This window comes from Camelina sativa, chromosome 18 (assembly GCF_030686135.1).
Source record: "Camelina sativa cultivar CO46 ecotype springtype chromosome 18, ASM3068613v1".
NCBI lineage: Eukaryota > Viridiplantae > Streptophyta > Magnoliopsida > Brassicales > Brassicaceae > Camelina > Camelina sativa.
Window position 1 is genome coordinate 17,749,194 of NC_141897.1, and position 20,158 is coordinate 17,769,351.

General features: G+C 37.6%; 1 protein-coding gene and 2 pseudogenes across 2 annotated transcripts; all 3 read left to right on the plus strand.

Moving 5' to 3' along the window:
• Positions 1 to 1,175: 1,175 nt before the first annotated feature.
• On the plus strand, positions 1,176 to 2,419 carry LOC104763492 (uncharacterized; annotated as a pseudogene).
• Positions 2,420 to 2,814: 395 nt separating this feature from the next.
• On the plus strand, positions 2,815 to 3,372 carry LOC147923023 (uncharacterized). Its single transcript, XM_087497875.1, has 2 exons — positions 2,815 to 2,886; positions 2,986 to 3,372. The coding sequence occupies exons 1-2, from the start codon at positions 2,815 to 2,817 to the stop codon at positions 3,370 to 3,372; spliced, it is 459 nt and encodes a 152-aa protein (XP_087354001.1).
• A 13,610-nt stretch (positions 3,373 to 16,982) lies between these two features.
• On the plus strand, positions 16,983 to 18,394 carry LOC104763494 (nucleotide-sugar uncharacterized transporter 2-like; annotated as a pseudogene). Its single transcript, XR_015589388.1, has 5 exons — positions 16,983 to 17,191; positions 17,285 to 17,378; positions 17,471 to 17,637; positions 17,744 to 17,914; positions 18,066 to 18,394. The product of XR_015589388.1 is annotated as a nucleotide-sugar uncharacterized transporter 2-like (transcript).
• Positions 18,395 to 20,158: the final 1,764 nt, after the last annotated feature.

A 20,158-nucleotide genomic window follows, 5' to 3' on the forward strand; every position in this document is an offset into this window, starting at 1 on the left:
TCATTCAAAGTTCAAACTACAAACCTATAAATTGCTAAAACCCTAAGCTTTATTATCGTTTTTTCTACTACTGTGAGTCACGTAGGTTGTTTACTATCGAATTAGAGAGTCTTCAGGTTTGATTTACTCTCCTTCTCTTTTTTTGATTTTGATATTTCGTTTTTGGCTATATCATCTATCATTGTTGTCTTGTTGATTAGAGAACTATCAACACTCTGCTTTATCATCTACCATTTTTGAGTTTGAGTTTTGATATTGCAAGTCGCATAAAGCAATCTGTTTTAGTGATTTAATATCAACACTCTGTTTTAATATCAAAACTCTGTTTTGATCTCGTCAAACAGAGTTACGAATCATTTTTGTTGGAATCTCACTGCATAATTGTCTTTTTTTGATTCTCTTGTTTTATTATCTCACTGCATAATTGTCTTAGCTTTATAATCGTTTTTTTACCTTTATTCTCTTGTTTTGATATCGCAAGTCGCAACTCTCTGTTTTAATATTAACACTCTGTTTTGATCTCGTCAAACAGAGTACGGATCGTTTTTTTTTAGAATCTCACTGCATTTGTCTTTTGTAGTTTTTTTGCAGAAGTTAATCAAGTTCCAATGGATTCTGGATTGGATGAGGAACCTAGTGGAGCATCAGATTCAACAGTTTTGAAGAGAAACTGGAAAGATGTTGCTTGGGAATATGGAATGTTGTCTGATTCGAAGAATCTTGACAAAGTTAAATGCAAATTGTGTGGGAAAGAATTTTTAGGAGGTGCTTACAGGATAAAAGAACACATTGCCAAAATTCCTGGAAACGTTTCTGCTTGTCCAAGATCATCAAAGGATGATCAAGAGAAATGCAAGAATGCTATCGAGGAAGCAAAGAAGAAGAAGAAGAAGAAGGTAACTCTAGATGATGAGCTGCGGCAAACAGTTAATGTTCATGGCAGTGGAGATATGGATGATGTGATTGAACTTGAAGAAATGGGTTCAAGAAAGATGCAAAGGACACTTGGTCCAATGGATAAGTTTGCAACAAACATCAATCCAGAATCTAGACCTCTTCCAACTAGGCAACAAAATATCAATGATGCTCTTTGGAAAGAGAAGCTACAGAAGGTTCAGCAATATATTGCTAGGTGGGTGTACGCTTCAGGTGTTCCTTTCAATACTATAGCAAACGATGAGTTTAAGCTAATGGCTGAAGCTATAAGACAATTTGGTCCAAGAGTCACACCACCAAGTCAACACCAACTTCGAGAGCCTTTACTTAAGGAAGAGGTTGATAGAGTTCATGGTTTGCTGAAACCACAAGAAGAAGAGTGGAAGAAGAATGGGTGCACGGTGATGACAGATGCTTGGTCTGATCGAAAGAGGAGAAGTATCATGAATCTATGTGTTAATTACAAAGGAGGTACAATGTTTCGCTCATGTAAAGATAGTTCAGATGAGGCTCATACAGGTGGATATATTTCTGAGTATGTCAAAGGCTGCATTGAGGAGATTGGTGAAGAGAATGTAGTTCAAGTGGTTACTGATAATGCTGCTAACAATATGACTACGGCAAGAATGATGAAAGAGATCAAGCCGAGTATATTTTGGACATCATGTGAGACTCACTTCATCAATTTGATGCTTGAAAGCATATCAAAACTCACAAGGTTCAAAGGCACAATTCAGATGGCAAAAGACTTCACAATCTTCATATATGCTCACCATATGATATTGGCCTTGATGAGAACATTCACAAATAGGACAGACATTGTGAGACCTGGTGTTACTAGATTTGCATCATCATTTCTTACTTTGCAAAGTCTCTTGGACAAGAGGGATCAACTAGCAGCCATGTTTTCTAGCGGTGAGTGGAGAAACTGCAAATGGTCAAAACATTCCAAAGGAATGAAGGCATTTAACACAATGATGAGTGTTAAATTTTGGAATGAGGTGATAATGTGCTTGAAAGTTTTTGGACCATTGGTCAAACTGCTTCGACTTGTTGATGGAGATAAGAAGCCTACAATGGGATTTCTGCATGGAGAACTAATATAAGCAAAGAAACAGATCAGTGATGGATTAAAACATGTGGAAAAAAATGTGAAGCCGATATTGAGTATCATTGAAGAAAAGATTAAAGGTCGACTTGACAATCCTTTGCATCTAACAGGTTAGTGTTGAACCCATACTACTTCTATAAAGATTCAAGCCAAGCCTCCAGCGATGAGGCATCAATTGCAGTCTTTAAGTGTGTCTCTGCATTTTTCCCCAATGATGTCAACACACAATGTCAAGTCATCAACTCTGAACTGGCGGTTTACAAAAACAAAGAAGGGAACTTTGGAAAACAATGGGCCATCCTAGGCTGCCAGAAGGAGGATTATGATCCAGGTATTCTTCAAACAAAGCACGATCCTGTTTTTTTCAAATAGAGCACGAGTATATAGTTGCATCATCGTTTCTTTGCATCATCGTTTCTTTGCATCGTCGTTTCTTTGCATCGTCGTTTTTTTGTATCATCGTTTCATTGGTTAATACATAGCACAATCATGCTTTATTAAAACATAGCACGATCCTGTTTTTTTTCAAACAGAGCATGAAATTGCTGCAATTTTTTCTTTGTATCATCGTTTCATTGGTACACTTGCAGGTTTTTTTCAAACAGAACACTTGCAGGTTTTTACAGAACACGAGCATGTATTTCTACTTCTACTCCATCACGAGCATGACTCACTTATTTACTTAGATCATTTACATTGGTTTATATTTTACATTTTTAGTTTATTGGTGGGAAACATATGGAAATGTTGTTCCTAATTTAGCAAAAATGGCTAAGAGGATTTTGGCTTTGACTACAAGTTCATCCGGATGTGAACGAAACTGGAGTACATTTGGAGGGGTTAGACTTTATTTTGCTCTAATTTTCAATTACCTTGTTTTTTATGCATATAGTTTAATGGTTCAGTTAATTTATATTGCTCCCTACTATTATATGTAGGTACATACAAAGACACGAAACAGACTTGCTGTAAGTCGAATGAACAATCTTGTGTATGTCCAATTCAATTTAAGATTGATGAACCAAAGGAAGAGACAAAAGGAGAATAATGTTGATATATTGGTTGTGAATCATGGTACTAATGCTCAATCATGGTTAGTTGATGGGATTTCCAATGATGGAGAGGACTCACAATTCGATTTACAAGGTGATATAGGTGAAGAAGAACCATTTCGATCAACCATTGATGATGGAGATCAAATTAGAGAGTTAGATGATGAAGATGATTTCATATCCGACAATGAAGAAGAACTTGATGATATTGATTGCGAGTCTGACGATGACCAGATTCTAGAAGTTGATGGAGAAGAAGAACTTGAAGTTTAAAATTGGTTTATTTTTCTGTTTTGTGTTGCAATTTCAATTATTGAGTTTTAGACTACTTGGGGTTACAATAAAAGGTTGATACTATTGGTTTGACAATTTTATGAGTATTTTTGCAGAGATTTTGATATTTATTTGTTTTTATTATATATATTTAATTATTTTTGTTTAATATATTTATAAATTATTATATCTATATATATATATATTGGTAAAATATTTTTACCGTATATATCCCGTATATACAGCCGCGAATACAGCTATACGCTAAACGGTAGTGCACCGCCCGGCTAGCGCCTAACGTATTTTAGAACATTGCTAAATACATACAAGGATCAAGATCACAAGCAAAAGGAGCACCACAAATGTAGCATAGAAAAACCTAGGATTTAGAATAAAGTGATCAATTCTATGAATCTAAAACAAGGTGATCAATCCTTTAAACTTCAATGTAGTGTCCTAAATACTCCCTCCGTTTCAAAATTTAAGATATTTTAGCCAAAGCACGCATAATAAGAAATGTTTATTTTTAAAATGTTTAACCAATCAAAAACAAGACTGCATAAAATAAATAATAATAAAATATATAAGTAGTCTAAAAGTTGCCTCAAAAATTGAAAACATCTTATATTATGAAACAAGCAAAAACCTGTAAAACATCCTATATTATGAAATGGAGGGAGTATATGAAAAAGACTAAAGAAAAAAAAACAAAAAGACATAAAAGACATCACAAAACGACAAAAACATAGTATGAAATGAAAGACAAAAGACACTAAAAGCACCATATATCACATTATCACTTGTTTTGTTAGCATATTTAATGTTATGTCGAGTTTGGCTTGGTTGACTAAACTTGATGTCTAAAAAATTCCAATTAATGAAGGTGGATGTTTTAAATGGCTTACAACAAAATTCATGGTTTAAATGGATCATATCTTAACAACATCTAGCCTCGTAGTGTAGTCCAGCATACATGTTTTTATCATCAATGAAAATCTATGGTTAATATATATATATATATTTTCATAAATCTCCTTCATTACACACACGCAAAAAAAAAAAAAAAAGGCAAGAAAGAAGGTTTTGCCTATTTTCTTCAAAAAGATACATGAACAGAATATTGAATGCTTTTCGAATTCACATAAATATCATTTTTACATAAGAAAAATAAATATTAAACATCCAAATAAAAAATAAATAGTTTTGGTACTTTTAGTTAATTTTTAATTAAATAATATATCGAGTAAAATGATAAATAATAGGGTATTATGATGATGGAAAAAATTGCTTGTTCTATTCTTGTTGGTTCTTCATTTCTTAACCATTAATCACGTAGTGACCCATATACTTTTCAATATATATTACTCCCTCTATTTCATAAAAAATGTCATTTTTACACATTTTACACAAATTAAGAAAACATTGAATTATACATATATATCCCCTATTTAATATTAATAGTTTAATTAGTTTTATATAAGGGTAAAATTAAAAAAACAATTATGTAAAAATACATTGGAAATGTAAAAGGACACTTAAAACTCTAAATGACACTCTTTATGTGATAGAGGGAGTAATAACTATGGTTTATAATGGTTTTTACATGTTTTCACATTTTGTTAGTTTTTAGATATTTCATTTTTCTTATGGGGGTTTTGGATTCATGCATCTCATTAATTACTAATTGATTTCTCTCTTTTTTATTTTGGTCAAAGTTAATTACAATGTCTTTCTCTATACATCCAATCTATTTCATATATGTTGACTTAATCATCAATTTTTTCTGGTCAACACTAATTAATGTATTAATTGTGATTTATAATGTTCTTGTCTGTTTTTACATTTAATTAATTTCTATCTACGGTTCCAATTTAATTTGTACGGATTTCTTTTTCTGATTCAAGCAATATCTCTTAACTGCAAATTGATCTCTTACCTTTTATTTTTGGTCAACACTAATTGATGTCAATACAATTCTTGATATTTTTGTATATATATATATATATATATATACGCAATATATACAATAATATCCATCAGTTTTATTTTATCATCAAAGATGACTAAAAACATGGTTCTTACAATTTTAATGGTGTTCTTTGTTATTGGTATATGCTCTCTACGTCTCTTCTTCTTTTTTCTTTAATGGTTTTTTGCTTATCGCCCTTATAGTTTTTTAACAGAATTTAAATGATAGTATATGTTTTAAATATGTATTGACAGGAATGGTGATGGAGAAGACGCAAGGACGTATATGTCATGCCTATCTTGTAGGAGCAACTCCTGGTTGTGATACTTCAGACTGTAACTTAGATTGTCGTGACAGGTGGAAAGGAACAGGAACTTGTGAACCACCAGGCCTTTCACGAGAAGACCAGACCTGCTACTGCAGTTTTAATTGTTAAAATCGATTTTTCCTTTATTATCTATAAACAATCACCAAATATAATTTAATAAAATAATGGGTTGAAAAAAAAATAGAATATTGCGATCTTTTCTAATTTTGATGTGAATGTTTCATTTCAGAAGTTTTGGTTCGATTTTAAATTATGCTGCATATATGTTGGATCTCGATTCTCAACATGAACTTCGTCCTCATTAAAATTCAACCAATTAAAATTCAACCAATTTAATGGGCCTAATAAGGCCCGTTAAAATTCAACCAATTCAATTTAAAACATATCAAATGTTTAATATATTATTTTATTAATCTGCCATCAGCGACTCTCGTTTAATCTGCAACTGCAATACAACTACCATATACTAATTTGTAGCAGAAACCAAAACAGTTTATTTTTTTCTATTTTTTAAAGATATATTACTATAGTTTATAAAAAAAAACATATGACATATGAAACAAAAAAAGTTTAAAAACTATTAGGATTAATAATATTTAAACTTAAAATATATTTAAAATATAACTTAATAGTTATTAATAATTAGATTACAATGAAACTACAATATAATATTCCAATCTATATGTATATATACTAGATTAGGCCCGCGTATTAACGCGGATTTAAGAAAAATATGTGAAAATTTTTAGTTGTATTTACAATATTAATTTTATTCATTTGATTTTTTAAAAAACTGGATTTAGAGTTCACACTCTCCATCTTGCAATATAATTTCTTCGTATATTATTGCATGATAAAAAATTAGATTTTAATTCTATGCACTCAATCCCAATGAGTAACATTTATAATTTTCATATAAAAAATGTGCATTGTATCAAATTTATACCTTAATTAATATATTTTTAAAAAAAATAATAAAACATACTCCAAAACATCAATCTTTATGAGACAGAGCGAGTAGTTCTCAAAAAAAAAAACTGAAACCTAATTTTATCTCATATTTGAAAAAGTAACAATATCTTAAATCTATTTGTTTCATATTTTGTAATACCATAAGTAATAATTTTACTACTTTTCCAACATTGTCATAAATTAATCAAAAATTTAAAGATGTTATTATGAAAAAATTATTTGTTTATGTAAAGGTGAGTATCCACAATCCTTTTTCTTTTAGGATTAATAATTGAGAGTATAAGTTATTTAATTATGGTATTATAGTAATTAATTGTATAATTTTCTTAATTCTTTTTCTTATAGACTTTGTAATTTTAAATTATAATTAGTACTACTTTTTATATACATATATGAGCTATCTTTATATATTTATTAAATTGTTTAAATTTTTAATTTCTTATAATTCACAAATATGTTAAAAAAAGTTTTTTTTATAACACATGGCAAAATCTGTAATTGTTAAATTAAAACGTGTCACGATCACATGAGCTACTAACTTTGAAAACTAAGGTTTATATAATAACATAATATTGAAACACTGTCAAATCATTCACCGATTGAAAAACTTAAGAAAATTACATTAATTTCTTATTTTGATTATCTTATTTTTCTAACATTATGTTAATCACTAATTTTAACACATTAAATCTTTTTATACTTTAATCACTTTTCTGTATAAATTTATTTTTACTATATGATTATAATAAATAATAATTGCAATTAAATTGCAAATATTTTCCTTATTAATTGCACATATTTTCCTATCGAAATTAGTAATTTAAAAGATAATTTTCCTATTAGAATTAGTGATATAATAGATTACTTTTGGTTTTATATACTTTCAAAAATCTTAATTGTAATCCTTTTCTTTTTATTTTTTAATTTTCTTATAATTATTAAATAAATTTTCTTTTCACACATGTCAAACTATTATCGATATATTTGACACATGTCACGATTATATGACTTACTAACTTTGAAAACTAAGGTTTATATAATAAGATATATACATTTTTCATTAAAGGTAATGTAGTTATGTAAAATATCATACTTACTCTTTTTTTTTGGATATTTTTTACATTAATGCACACAAATTAAAAACTTATTTATTTTTTGTTAATATTCAAACTAAAACATTGTTTAAAATATCATACTTATAATTTTATACTATGATATGTATGACCGAGCAACGATTGTTTCTTTTCGACAGGACGCTTAGAACTAAGAGAATGACTATTCTTCTCAGCATATTTGAATGAGTTTGCAAGGATATTGCCATTGTACAAACTATAAATGTTGGTGCCAAACTAGACCAAACTAAATGAAAACATAAAAAAGACAGATACAGGTTTTGCAATTGATATACTGATGTTACACGTACATTATTTTATATCAGTGCCTCTTGCATGAAATGAACAGCCAATTTTACGCAGCTCTCAGCAGACGTTTTAAACGAAAGGAGCGATTTTGTTTTGAGTTCAAAATCAACGGTTCTAAAGTAAGATTTATTATCTTTCAACATGCATCTGTAGTAGTATAGATATGGTGACTGTTGTATTCTTGTATACATATTAGGTGCGTTCATGGTCATGTTGAGTTTGAGTGCGACGTAATGATTTTTAAAAGACAAGGTACAAATCATCTCATATTATATGGTATCAGTATTTTTAATTAGAGATGTTTGGTAATCGGAAACGTACTCAAAGCCTTTCGCAGTTAACTTCACACTGATACTATGGAGAATCCTGAGGGAATAAGGAGAGATGTAGCCATAACTGATGGAGTGAGGCCGACTGGTTCGTCGGTTGTGGAAGCAACGGTAGCAGATGTGGCAGTGGCGGGCCGCTATTTGGTTTGAAGAGTTTTAGTCTTGTGGAATTTTTACCTCTTTACCATGCAACCTCAATAGTTACTCGCCTCAATAGCTCATACAGATCCGAAAATCGCTGTAGAGTGTTCATCAACCCGAGCTTCCAACCTCGTCATCCTTTCCTCCATCGGAATCTTCTCCAGAACAGGCTCCGCCGTCTCCTTCTTCGTTGCGTCTCCCGCTTGAGATCTTGTTTCAACCATCCTTTGCTCTGAGAATCGTCTTCGCTCTGATACCTTTGATACAAACAACTCACAATCACTCAAATCATACGATCAAGTCACCAAATAATCAATTTAGTATTCATGAAACACCAAATCGACAAGCCAGCTCTCAAAGCGAGAGAAGCCCAGCCAAATATTTTTAGGGATTTTTACAAGTTTTTTCTGATAACGATTCGATAAATCAAAAGGAAGAAGAAAACACATGATATAGACACCCTCCAACGGCCTTCTAAGCCGCTTAATCCATGCCATCCACGTGTTCGATCGAGATTAGCTTCCATATAAGTTGTCTCCAAGATGTTTCCACAGTGTCCCCTTCGCACGTGCTCTTCACTCCACTCACACGTGTGGTTCTGCATCATTCTTCTTCTTCCTGATTCCAATTGAATTGATCTTGTTAGCTCTGAAATTGAATTCTATGATCTGAACGCGTTTGGTATGGATATTGAATTTACGAAATTTGGAAACTTTAGTTCGTGCACTATACGTATTTGCAGCTGCATATATTGTCATTAGCAACTTCTTGTTGCTTGATTCTCAGTGAAGTCTTACTGTTTTTCTATTTAAACATATAAAATTCAGATCTTGAATTGATCTGTAGCTGTGTTTGAGAGAGATTTAATGTCAGTATATTTATCTGCTCTCCAAAGCGAATTGGCAGATTGGAAAATTGTAGCGTTGTTATCCTTTACTCGATCTGAGATTCTGAACTTATGCATTCAGAATCATTTAAAGAAAAAACTTACGTATTCAGGTATACTTTTGTTGTGGTAAATTGAGGAGCATTACGTGGCTCAAGGTTTGAGTATTGTTGGATAGTGGATACTTTCATGCGAACGAGAGGTTTGATGATGTCGAGCTCTGTGGTGTGGCTAAGAACATTGGTGATCACATCTCTCGCTATTTCCCTGATAAGACTGAAAATGGATATCGGATATATTTAGCTCAATTGATATACAAAGCAGGTGTTTAGATCATCATCTTATCTAAATCACTTACTCTTAGATCCCACGCAGGAGAAATTGCACATCAATATTGCATGAGGAACCAGGTACACTGTATCTCTTTATTTATAAGCTGAGGTGAACCGCCTTAAGCTAGATATTTTATCTGCAGAACCACGTGCTTCCATCGTAACACTCCTCGTAAAATATCTGCATCCAACGGTCATCTTAATTTGCATTTTCGCACGTGCCCCTCGTAGCACGTGTTGGCTTCTTCCTCACGTAAACCTGTAGTGGTTTATCAATACCCCCTCCCCTTCACCAACAAGCTTGTCCTCAAGCGATAGAGTTGGGAATTGCTGACGAAGCTCCTTCCAATTCTCCCAAGTTTTTTCATGTGCAGGTAAGCCACGCCACGAGACCAAGGCTTCCAACTGGCCTTGGGGATTGTAACGTGTAGCCAAAACCGCCTCAGGTACCAAGACCAGTTCATCATTGTCCGAAAAATACGAATGTAATGGTAGAACCTGATGATAAGAACCCAGTACTTGCTTCAACTATGAAACATGGAAGACTGGGTGAATCTTCGAGGACGGTGGTAATTGCAGGCGGTAAGCAGCCTTGCCCACGCGTTCGATGATTTTGAATGGCCCATAAAACTTAGCAGCCAGCTTCTGGCAGATACGCTTGACCACAGACTGCTGGCGATAGGGACGCAACTTAAGGTAGACCCACGAGTCCACCGCAAAGTCAACGTCCCGGCGGTGTTTGTCAGTGTTATTCGTCATTAGTTGCTGAGCGTGAAGCAAGTGAGAGCGGATAACAACAAGCATGGAGTCCCTCTCCAGAAGCATCTTCTCCAGTTCGAAATTCTGAGTAAAACGAGCTTCATAGGGGAGCAGAGGAGGAGGATCCCGACCGTACACCACCTTGAAGGGAGTGGACTGCAGAGACGTGTGGAAGGAGGTGTTATACCAAAGTTCCGCCCAAGGAAGAAACTTGGCCCAAGAGCGAGGGTGAGCAGAGGTAAAACACCGCAAATACGTTTCCAGACAGCGATTAAGGACCTCAGTTTGGCCATCCGACTGGGATGGAAAGCAGTATTGTACTTGAGCTTTGTTCCTGCCTGTTTGAAACAATCTTTCCAGAAGTTGCTGAGAAAAATGCGGTCCCTGTCGGAGACAATAGAAGCCGAAATCCCGTGCAGGCGAACCACCTCGTGAATGAACTTTTGAGCCAAGTCCTGAGTAGTAAACGGGTGGCGTAACCCCAAGAAATGGCCAAACTTGCTGAGGCAATCCACCACAACCAAGATGACGTTAACACCTTGAGACATAGGCAATCCCTGATAAATTCCATGCTCACTTTCTCCCAAACCCGAGCTGGGATAAGCAAAGGTTGAAGAAGTCCTGCAGGAGAGAGAGTGGAGGTCTTGTGAGTCTGACAAACCTCACATTCGGCGACATAATGCTGGAAATCCTTGAGCATCCACCACCAATGGAAAGACAACTGAATGCGTTTTAGTGTTTTGAGAACACCAGAATGGCCGCCAAACGGACTGTCAAGAAAGAGCTCCAAGATGAGGGGAATATGTCGTGACTGAGGAGGAAGAAGTAATCAGTTCTTGTGCCAAATTTTACCCTCCCTAACATCATAACCGCGGTCCGCCAACACCTGTGGATCTTTTTTAAGCAGACGCTGCAAGTCGACACTGCTTTGAATCTCCTTGTAAATGTCTTGCAGGTGCAAGCTGGTGGGGACGGTCAAGGCGAATAAACTCAGAGTAGAGACCAGAACTGGAGTGCGTTAAATCCGGGATAAGCCATCTGCTGCTTTGTTGTGAATACCAGGCTTATAAAGAATTTCAAACTCGTAAGGAAGCAGCTTGATTAACCATTTTTGGTAATTCATGGTGACCTCCCGCAGTTCCAACAGGAATTTGAGACTTTTCTGGTAAGTATGGACCACAAATCGGCGTCCCAATAGGTAGTGTTTCCATTTCTGTACCGCCAGAACAATGGCCATTAACTCCTGTTCGTAAACCAGCTTCAGTTGTTCCTTATCAGTGAGGCCATGGCTGAAAAAAGCAACAAGACGTTTGTCCTGCATCAAGACGGTGCCTAAGCCAAAACCAGAGGCATCGGCTTCGACAATGAAGAGCTTGGAGAAATTTCGTAAAGCCAGAACCGGTGCAGAGGCCATTGCAGTCTTCAAATGTTCAAATGCCACATGCGCCTCAGAAATCCAGTCAAAGCTATCTTTACGCAATAACTCCGTTAAAGGACGAGCAATCATGCCATATCCACGAACAAAGCCAGCGGTAATAGCCCGTGAGGCCAAGCAATCCTTGCAATTCCTTCACGGTACGGAGAGAAGGCCATTTGGTCATCGCCTGTGTCTTTGCAGGGTCCGTGGAGACTCCATCAGCAGAGATGACGTGACCAAGGTATTCGATACGAGATTGAGCAAAAAGGCACTTCTTCATGTTGGCAAAGAGGCGATTAGCAGCAAAGATCTGCATTACCACTCGCAAATGAATAATGTGATCCGAGAGTGTGGCACTGTAAATCAGCACATCATCGAAGAAGACTAGAATGAACTGACGAAGGTATGGTCGAAACAGCTCATTCATGAGTCCTTGAAAAGTTGCTGGAGCATTTGAGAGGCCAAAGGGCATGACAAGAAACTCATAGTGGCCGTCATGAGTGTGAAAGGCAGTTTTCTCAATGTCCTGTTCCTTCATGCAGATCTGGTGGTATCTTGCACGTAAATCAAGTTTGGAAAATACTCGAGCACCGTGGAGTTCATCCAGGAGCTGATCAATGATAGGGATAGGAAACTTGTCTGGAACAGTGGCTCTGTTTAACGCCCTGTAGTCCACACAAAATCGCCACGACTTATACTTCTTGCGAACTAAGAGAACTGGACTAGAAAAAGGACTATGGCTGGGACGGATGGTACCCGCCTGCAACATTCCTTGACCAGTGTCTCCATTATCTCCTTCTGTGTTGTAGGGTAACGGTAGGGACGCACACTGACCGCCTGCACCCCATTCACGAGAGTGATCGCATGTTCTCGGCCCCTGACAGCAGGTAGTCCAGTGGGTTCCTCAAACACGTGAGCATACTTCTGCAACACTCGAGAAACATCAAGATGAGTGAGCTGGTCCTGTTGGTGAAGCACTGTACTAGAACAAGCGATGGTGTGGTGCTCATCTACAAAAGGCTCTGTGAGTAGGAGAGCACTGTTAGACACAGGGGAGTTTGGTTCCCCAAACAAGCGCACCAATTCACCCTGATAATGGAAAGAAAACACCCACTTGTCCCAGTTTACTTGGCAATCCCCCAAGATGCGGAGCCAATACACCCCAGAATGACATCCACCTGACTGAGCTCCAACACAAATAAATCAGAGGTGAAAGTCCATCCTTGCACTTAACTTTACCCTGCGACAGACACCACCACTCATAGCAGTAACACCAATACCCAACACAATGGTCAGATTCTCAGAAGCTTGAATCTGCAGGTTCAAACGTTTAACCAAAGCCGGGGTGATGAAGTTATGCGTCGCCCCACTATCAATCAGCATAGTCACCTCATCATTAGTGATAACCCCACGAAGCTTGGTGGTAAGAGGAGAGGACAAACCCATGTAAGAACTGTAGGAGAGTTCTACATTTTGGCCAGCCTTCACCACCTCATAAACCTCAGGATCTTGGTGTTCCTGTATAACTTCCACCATGTAGTCATCGAGAACCGTGAGGATCTGGAGCTCCTTGTTTGGGCACTCATGACCACGGAACCACTTGCCATGACACTTGAAACACAAGCCTCTACGACGCATGTCATCCAGATCAGCGTTGGAATGGTGTTGTTAAGGACGCAGAGGCACACCGGAGCTCTGTTTCTCCGGAAGTTTACCCACAACTGAAACCACTGGTTTCCCTTTCCAAGTAACCACCGACGTTGACTGCTACGGATGAGTAGACGACTCCAGCTCACCCGCAGGTAACTCCTTCAACATTACTTTGCGTAAGGTGCTAGTTTCCATGGAGAGGGCCACTGCATTCATCTCAGGAAGACTCTGCGGTTTCATCATGTAAACTAACTCCTACATCTCATAGCGCAACCCATTCAAGAAGATACCCTCCAGTTTGTGATCATCCAACCCAGAAACTTGAGCAGAAAGGTCCTCAAAGAGCCGCAGATACTCAGCAATAGTTCCAGTTTGTTTGATACAAAAGAGACTCTGACTATGCCCTTTGATCCGCAAGTTCCCAAAGCGCAACAACAACCGATCCTTGAATTGAAACCAGTTGGAGAAGAGCAACCTGTTAACCTCCCAGTTGTACCAACCCAAGGCATCACCCGCGAGATGAACCGAGACCAGATCCAGCTTCTCCCTGTCATTAAACCCACCAATCCGGAAATATCTCTCTACCAAAGCAATCCACTCGTAAATACCCTCTCCCTCAAACACAGGCATCTCAGAGTTTTTCAACAGATTCTCACGAGATCCAGGGTTAAAATCACAAGGTTTAGAGTCAGCGGTAGAGGGAAAAACCTGTTTATGGACGTCTTGAGAACAAGAGTGATCGACGAAGCTCAATGTCGGCGAGCCGTGATGCTCCTCAGGCGGAGGAAGACGGAGCAAGAGCTTTTCCACCATTTGATGAAGCTGCTTGGAACGCGACCTTTCCTCGTGAAACTGAGTCATAAGCATGTTGATGCGGTCAAACAACTCGGGAATCGGATCCGAGTCAGAACCCGGCGACACCGCAGACTAAATCGGCGACAACTGAGATTCGAGCACCATGATTGCACGAACGCAGCGAGAGAACGATCCGGGTCACGAAGGCACCAATTTGATAAGACTGAAAATTGATATCGGATATATTTAGCTCAATCGATATACAAAGCAGGTGTTTAGATCATCATCTTATCTAAATCACTTACTCTTAGATCCCACGCATGAGAAATTGTACATTCTAATGCATATCACATAAACATAACAACAGTTTCCTCATCAAAGTTTGAAGCTAAATTCTCTCAATTGAAAACCTATATAGCTATATATCCATCCAAACTCTAATCAGTTTTTGGATGAGTGTTACTGTTTCCCTAACATGTACTAAAAGTCTGAAACTTACTAGGAAATACAGATAACCAACCTCCTAAAACAGTGGGGATAGATAGATAGATGGGAGAATGAAAGAGGTACCAACCTCAATAGAGTAAACATTAGTCTGACCAGCAGTATCTTTCTCAACATAGCCAGTCCAACCACGAGGCTTCCGAGGTGGGAATGTTCCCACCACTTTAGTCTTCTCTCCAGCTAACCATTCCATACTCACAGTTCCAACCTGTTGTGTGTTTCAGCCACCAAACCCCCCATCAATAACATCACTTCAATTGTAAAAAGGAACCCACTTTTGTAATAACTTCAATTCATAAACACCAATTCTATTGAAGGTTTCACTAAGTAACCATTCTTGGAGACTTAAATACTAAAATCTTATAAGAAAAGTCTGACTCTTTGTAAGAACCCAATAGCAAAGAACGAAGCAGATACAGATTCAAAGCTTCTTGTTAAAAGAGAAGGGATTGAGTTACCTCTTTCTCGGGAGCACATTCTTCGGCATTACAATCAGCATCAGAAGAAGAAGCTCTGACGACGGAGACGAGAAGTTTCCGTCCGCCGGACTTTGAATTGAGGAATCTGACAAGAGGTTTGGGCGATGCAAAGACGTAGCCGTTCGGGGATAGCAAAACAATATTGCATGAGGAACCACTTACACTGTATCTCTTTATTTATAAGCTGAGATTGTTATGTAATCCGATAGATTCAGCTAACGATCAACGATTGAATCGAATCAATGAACAAAACGAAACGAGAACAGAAAGAAAAAGAACACACGTGATTAACGAGTTCAGGATCCAAACCGGAATCCCTACGTCTCGCCGGAGTAAACCTCCGGAATCCACTAGATCTCTGAGAAACAATCCTTTAGGTTACAATCGCTCAGAACCTCTCTCTTCTCTCTAACTTCTCGAATCTTCTCTCTAACTTCTAACGATCTAACAAAATTGATCAAAACCCCTCGAGAGAAAGACCATTATGCCCCTCCTCGGTTTGTTATAACTCGCACAACAAAGCACGTGACTCCCACGTGACCGATTCTTTCTCTTGAGCTTGTGTAACCTTCTCTTCCACCGAGAGACTCTTCCACACTTAAAGCTTTTCCTGAAGAATATCTAAGTCACAACCTACAGAGGTGAACCGCCTTAAGCTAGATATTTTATCTGCAGAACCATGTGCTTCCATCGTAACACTCCTCGTAAGATATCTCCATCCAACGGTAATCTTAGTTTACATTTTCGCATGTGCCCTCGTAGCACGTGTTGGCTTCTTCCTCATGTAAACATGTAGTGGTTTATCATTCCCTCAGGCACCAATTCTCTTGGTGAACCTCTTATCCTTTACTTTCAAGTACAGGAGTTTCTTTAATCACTAGGTTTGACCATCTTATGTTGCACCTGTTTGCTGTTTGTAGTTTAACAACAAAAAGCTTGAAGCCTTGTCAGAGGGTAAAGAGCGAAGCCCTGTGATGCAGGTTGGTATTTCTAATCACAGCAAATGTTTAAAAAGCTAAGGATAGCATGGATATGAGATTTAGAAGTTAGTCAATTTAGTAAGCACTGAACAAGTTATGCCAAATATAAGATCAAGAGAAAAATGTGAAAGTCTGAGAAGCTCGACTTTTGTAATATTTGGTAACTTATTTGTTAGTCTCGACTTTTGAAGATAGTGATGCTGCAGAAGCAGGTACGTGATTATTATTATGAATCTGTTTCATCTTCCTTATAAAAATAGATCAGATTTTTTAATGTTAAAAGATGATGCTTTTATTTCCACATTGTCTCTGTTCTTCATCTGTTTTGATCGGATTGTTTTAAGGGTTTGTTTCTGTTTTCATGAAATGAATCACCTTTAGGTTTGTTTGATCTGTTTGTGCTTTTGTTTTGATTTGAAGGACGAGCTTTGGAGGAACTCAGAAGTTCATTATACAATGAGCTTAAAACATCAGAAGGAGCTAAAAGGAAACAACAGAGATTTTGTGGCCCTGTTGTTGCAATTTCCTTCAATTTCATTGTTGCTGTTGGAATCATCCTCGCCAATAAACTAGTAATCCCAAATTCCAGATTCCTGTTGTTCTCTGTTTTGCCCATGTCATAGTGATTTGTATGGTTGAATTTTGCAGGTGATGGGAAGAGTTGGATTCAATTTTCCAATCTTTCTAACATTGATTCACTATACTGTTGCTTGGATTCTTTTAGCTTTCTTCAAATCTCTCTCTTTGCTTCCAATGTCTCCTCCATCAAAGACTACACCTTTCTCCTCTCTCTTCTCTCTTGGAGCTGTCATGGCCTTTGCTTCTGGACTCGCTAATACCAGTCTCAAACACAACAGGTTTATTGCTTAATCCATAAACTTCATTGCTCAAATGACCTTTAATAACTCTGTTTCATATTTGAAAGCTTTTGTTTTTTGTTTTGTTTCCAGTGTTGGATTCTATCAGATGGCTAAGATCGCAGTGACACCAACGATTGTTCTTGCAGAGTTTGTTCTTTTCAAGAAAACCATCTCTTCCACAAAGGTTTTTGCTCGATTTTTTTTGTACATTAAGTATCATTACATATTTTTGGTGCTTACTCTGTTTTGGGGTTTTGTTTTGTCCTCACACAACAGGTCATGGCATTAGCTGTAATATCTCTAGGGGTGGCAATTGCGACAGTGACAGATCTAGAATTTAATTTGTTTGGCGCATTGGTAGCTGTGGCTTGGATTATCCCAAGTGCCATCAATAAAATCCTCTGGTCTAATCTTCAACAACAAGCTAATTGGACTGCCCTAGCGTAAGTAAGAAATACTAATTCTCTAGCTCTCTTTTACTTTTTTTTACTTATGGCTTAAGGCTTAAGCAATACAAGTCTCTCAGAATAATCTCTTTATTGAAAGTAGATTGATGTGGAAGACAACACCATTTACCGTCTTCTTCTTATTGGCTCTCATGCCATGGCTTGACCCACCTGGAATTTTACTGTTCAAATGGGATTTAGGTAACTCTTCTGCAATCCTCATCTCGGCTCTTCTCGGCTTTCTCCTCCAATGGTCTGGTGCACTCGCTCTCGGGTTAGTCATTTGTTTCTTTGCTTCGGTTAGAAAGATCAGTATTGAGTTGATAATTAAAATGATAGTGCGGATTTGGTTTGGTTTACATTTTATACCACCATACTTAAAAGAGGCTATATAGAGTACTAAAGTTGTTGTTTCTTAATTACAGGGCAACCTCGGCAACATCTCATGTAGTATTAGGGCAATTCAAGACATGTGTGATCTTGCTTGGAGGTTACGTTATCTTCGGCTCCGATCCTGGCTTCATCAGCATCTACGGCGCTGTGGCAGCTCTTGTCGGCATGTCTGTCTACACGTGGCTCAATCTTCCGGGGAAATCAGTCGATCACATCTCGAGCAAGCAGCTTCCAAGACAAACATTACCATTTCAAAACCTAAAGCCGAGGCTGACGACGGAAGAGGAGAGACCGGAGTAGCCGTAGTTTCCATTGATCCGAAGATAACGTAACCTCCAAGATTGTATAGCTTTATGTTTTTTGTTAGATGCCAAAGATTAAAAAAAAATAAAAGAGTTTAGTTTGTAACAATGGTTTTGATCTCGAACTAGTTTAGTAAATAATAAATACAGATTTTGGTTTAATCTCGAACTAGTTTAACCCTATTATATATATACAACAAACTATATATGATATCTCGAAATCCATACTCTCGTGTGGGTCGAACCCGCTATCAAAGATCAATTCAGCGAAAGACGAACTAATTGATCCCACAACAATACACGATATTTCAATACAAATGTATTTTTATAAACCTATCATAGCATTGAAATCGAACAAAAATATATAAAATTTGATATAAGTTGATTACATTAATTAATTACAATAAAGTACAAAAATATAATTTAGTTAGCTAACAATATTATATTATATTACAAGTCGTACTATATTTTTAATACTATAGTTCATAATGGGTTTATCGATTTGTCGTGCAGTTACGTGAAACCAAGCCGCCGCCGGGAGGGCCCGTCAACTGAATATGACAAGTGCCGTGCAGCATGTACGAATACGGAACAAATCCTAGAACTGCGTTGACTCTGAATATACTTTTTATTTCGTAATCAACCAAATTGCTCGCGACTTGTCTTCCGAGCTCAATCATAACATTGACCGGCAATAAGATGGAATCTGAAACAAGACCGATCGATTCTAGCCTATTCTGGCTGGAGAAGACTTAGCAAGAAAGAGAAGGGAAGAATAAGAAGAACGACCGAAGGAAGTTCGAAAAAAAATCAATAAGTCGAAAGATGGCCAATGGCCAAAAGTCAAAAAGCCAAGTCCAAAAGGAAGTAGAAGAGGAGGAATTGCCAAGTCAAAAACCACAAAAGGCCAAGCTACGGTGACAGACGTACACGGACAGAGATGGTACGGACGGACGTACAAGGTCGGGCATGGTACGGACACTTTGAACGTACATGGACAAAGACGGTACGGACACATCGGACGTACGCGGACAGAGACAGTACACACAAGTCGGACGTACGTAGACAGAGACGGTACGCACAGGTCGGACGTACATAGACGAAGACGGCACGGACCGAGTAAGGACGGGAAAGGACAGACGCATGCGGAATGGAGACAGTACGGATCGGGAAGGACGGACGCATGCCGAGTGGAGACGGTAAAGGACGAGTACAGCTGGTGAAGACCGATTGTATGCGGAACTATCAAGAAGTTGCGGTAGTGACGTTAGAGATGCGGTACGGACGGAGACATAGCGGACGGACCGAGAATTGATAGAACTAGCAGACGAGGCTTACGGTAATCGCGGTTTTGCGCGGAAACGTCGTAACGACCAAACAGCGGTCCGGAATTTAAGGAGCGATTGTCTGGCGGCACAAAAAGAGAAATTTTATTCTCTCTTCAATCACCCAATGGGATTTAATGCAACATTGGAGTTTAATCATTAGTTTGTTGAAAAGCAAAAAGAAGGACATAATCATTGTGTCTTTAAGGAGATGGCCAATAGAGATTCATGCACCAAAAAGGTGGGAGACAAAAGAGGATTCTCCCTTTACAAATCAACCAATCCGCACACATGCAAGAGAAAAGGAGAGATTCTCTCGATCTTGAGTAGCTTGTGCGCCAAGTGTTGCCAAAAGGAGTGGAGGAGAGATCAACCAAGTGGTTGCCATGCATTGGCTCACTCCACCGCCCAAAAACCTCTATATAAGGACGCCCATCCTCTCTCATTTTCGCCATTCACTCACTCTCAACTCAAAGGAGAAAAATCTCAAAGTTTCCT

Excerpts from the sequence above, each read along its gene's own strand:
- LOC147923023 (XM_087497875.1), top strand. The coding sequence starts at position 2,815 with ATGGCTAAGAGGATTTTGGCTTTGACTACAAGTTCATCCGGATGTGAA. Across the intron at positions 2,887-2,985 it reads ACTGGAGTACATTTGGAGGG|GTACATACAAAGACACGAAA; the intron begins GTTAGACTTTAT and ends TATTATATGTAG.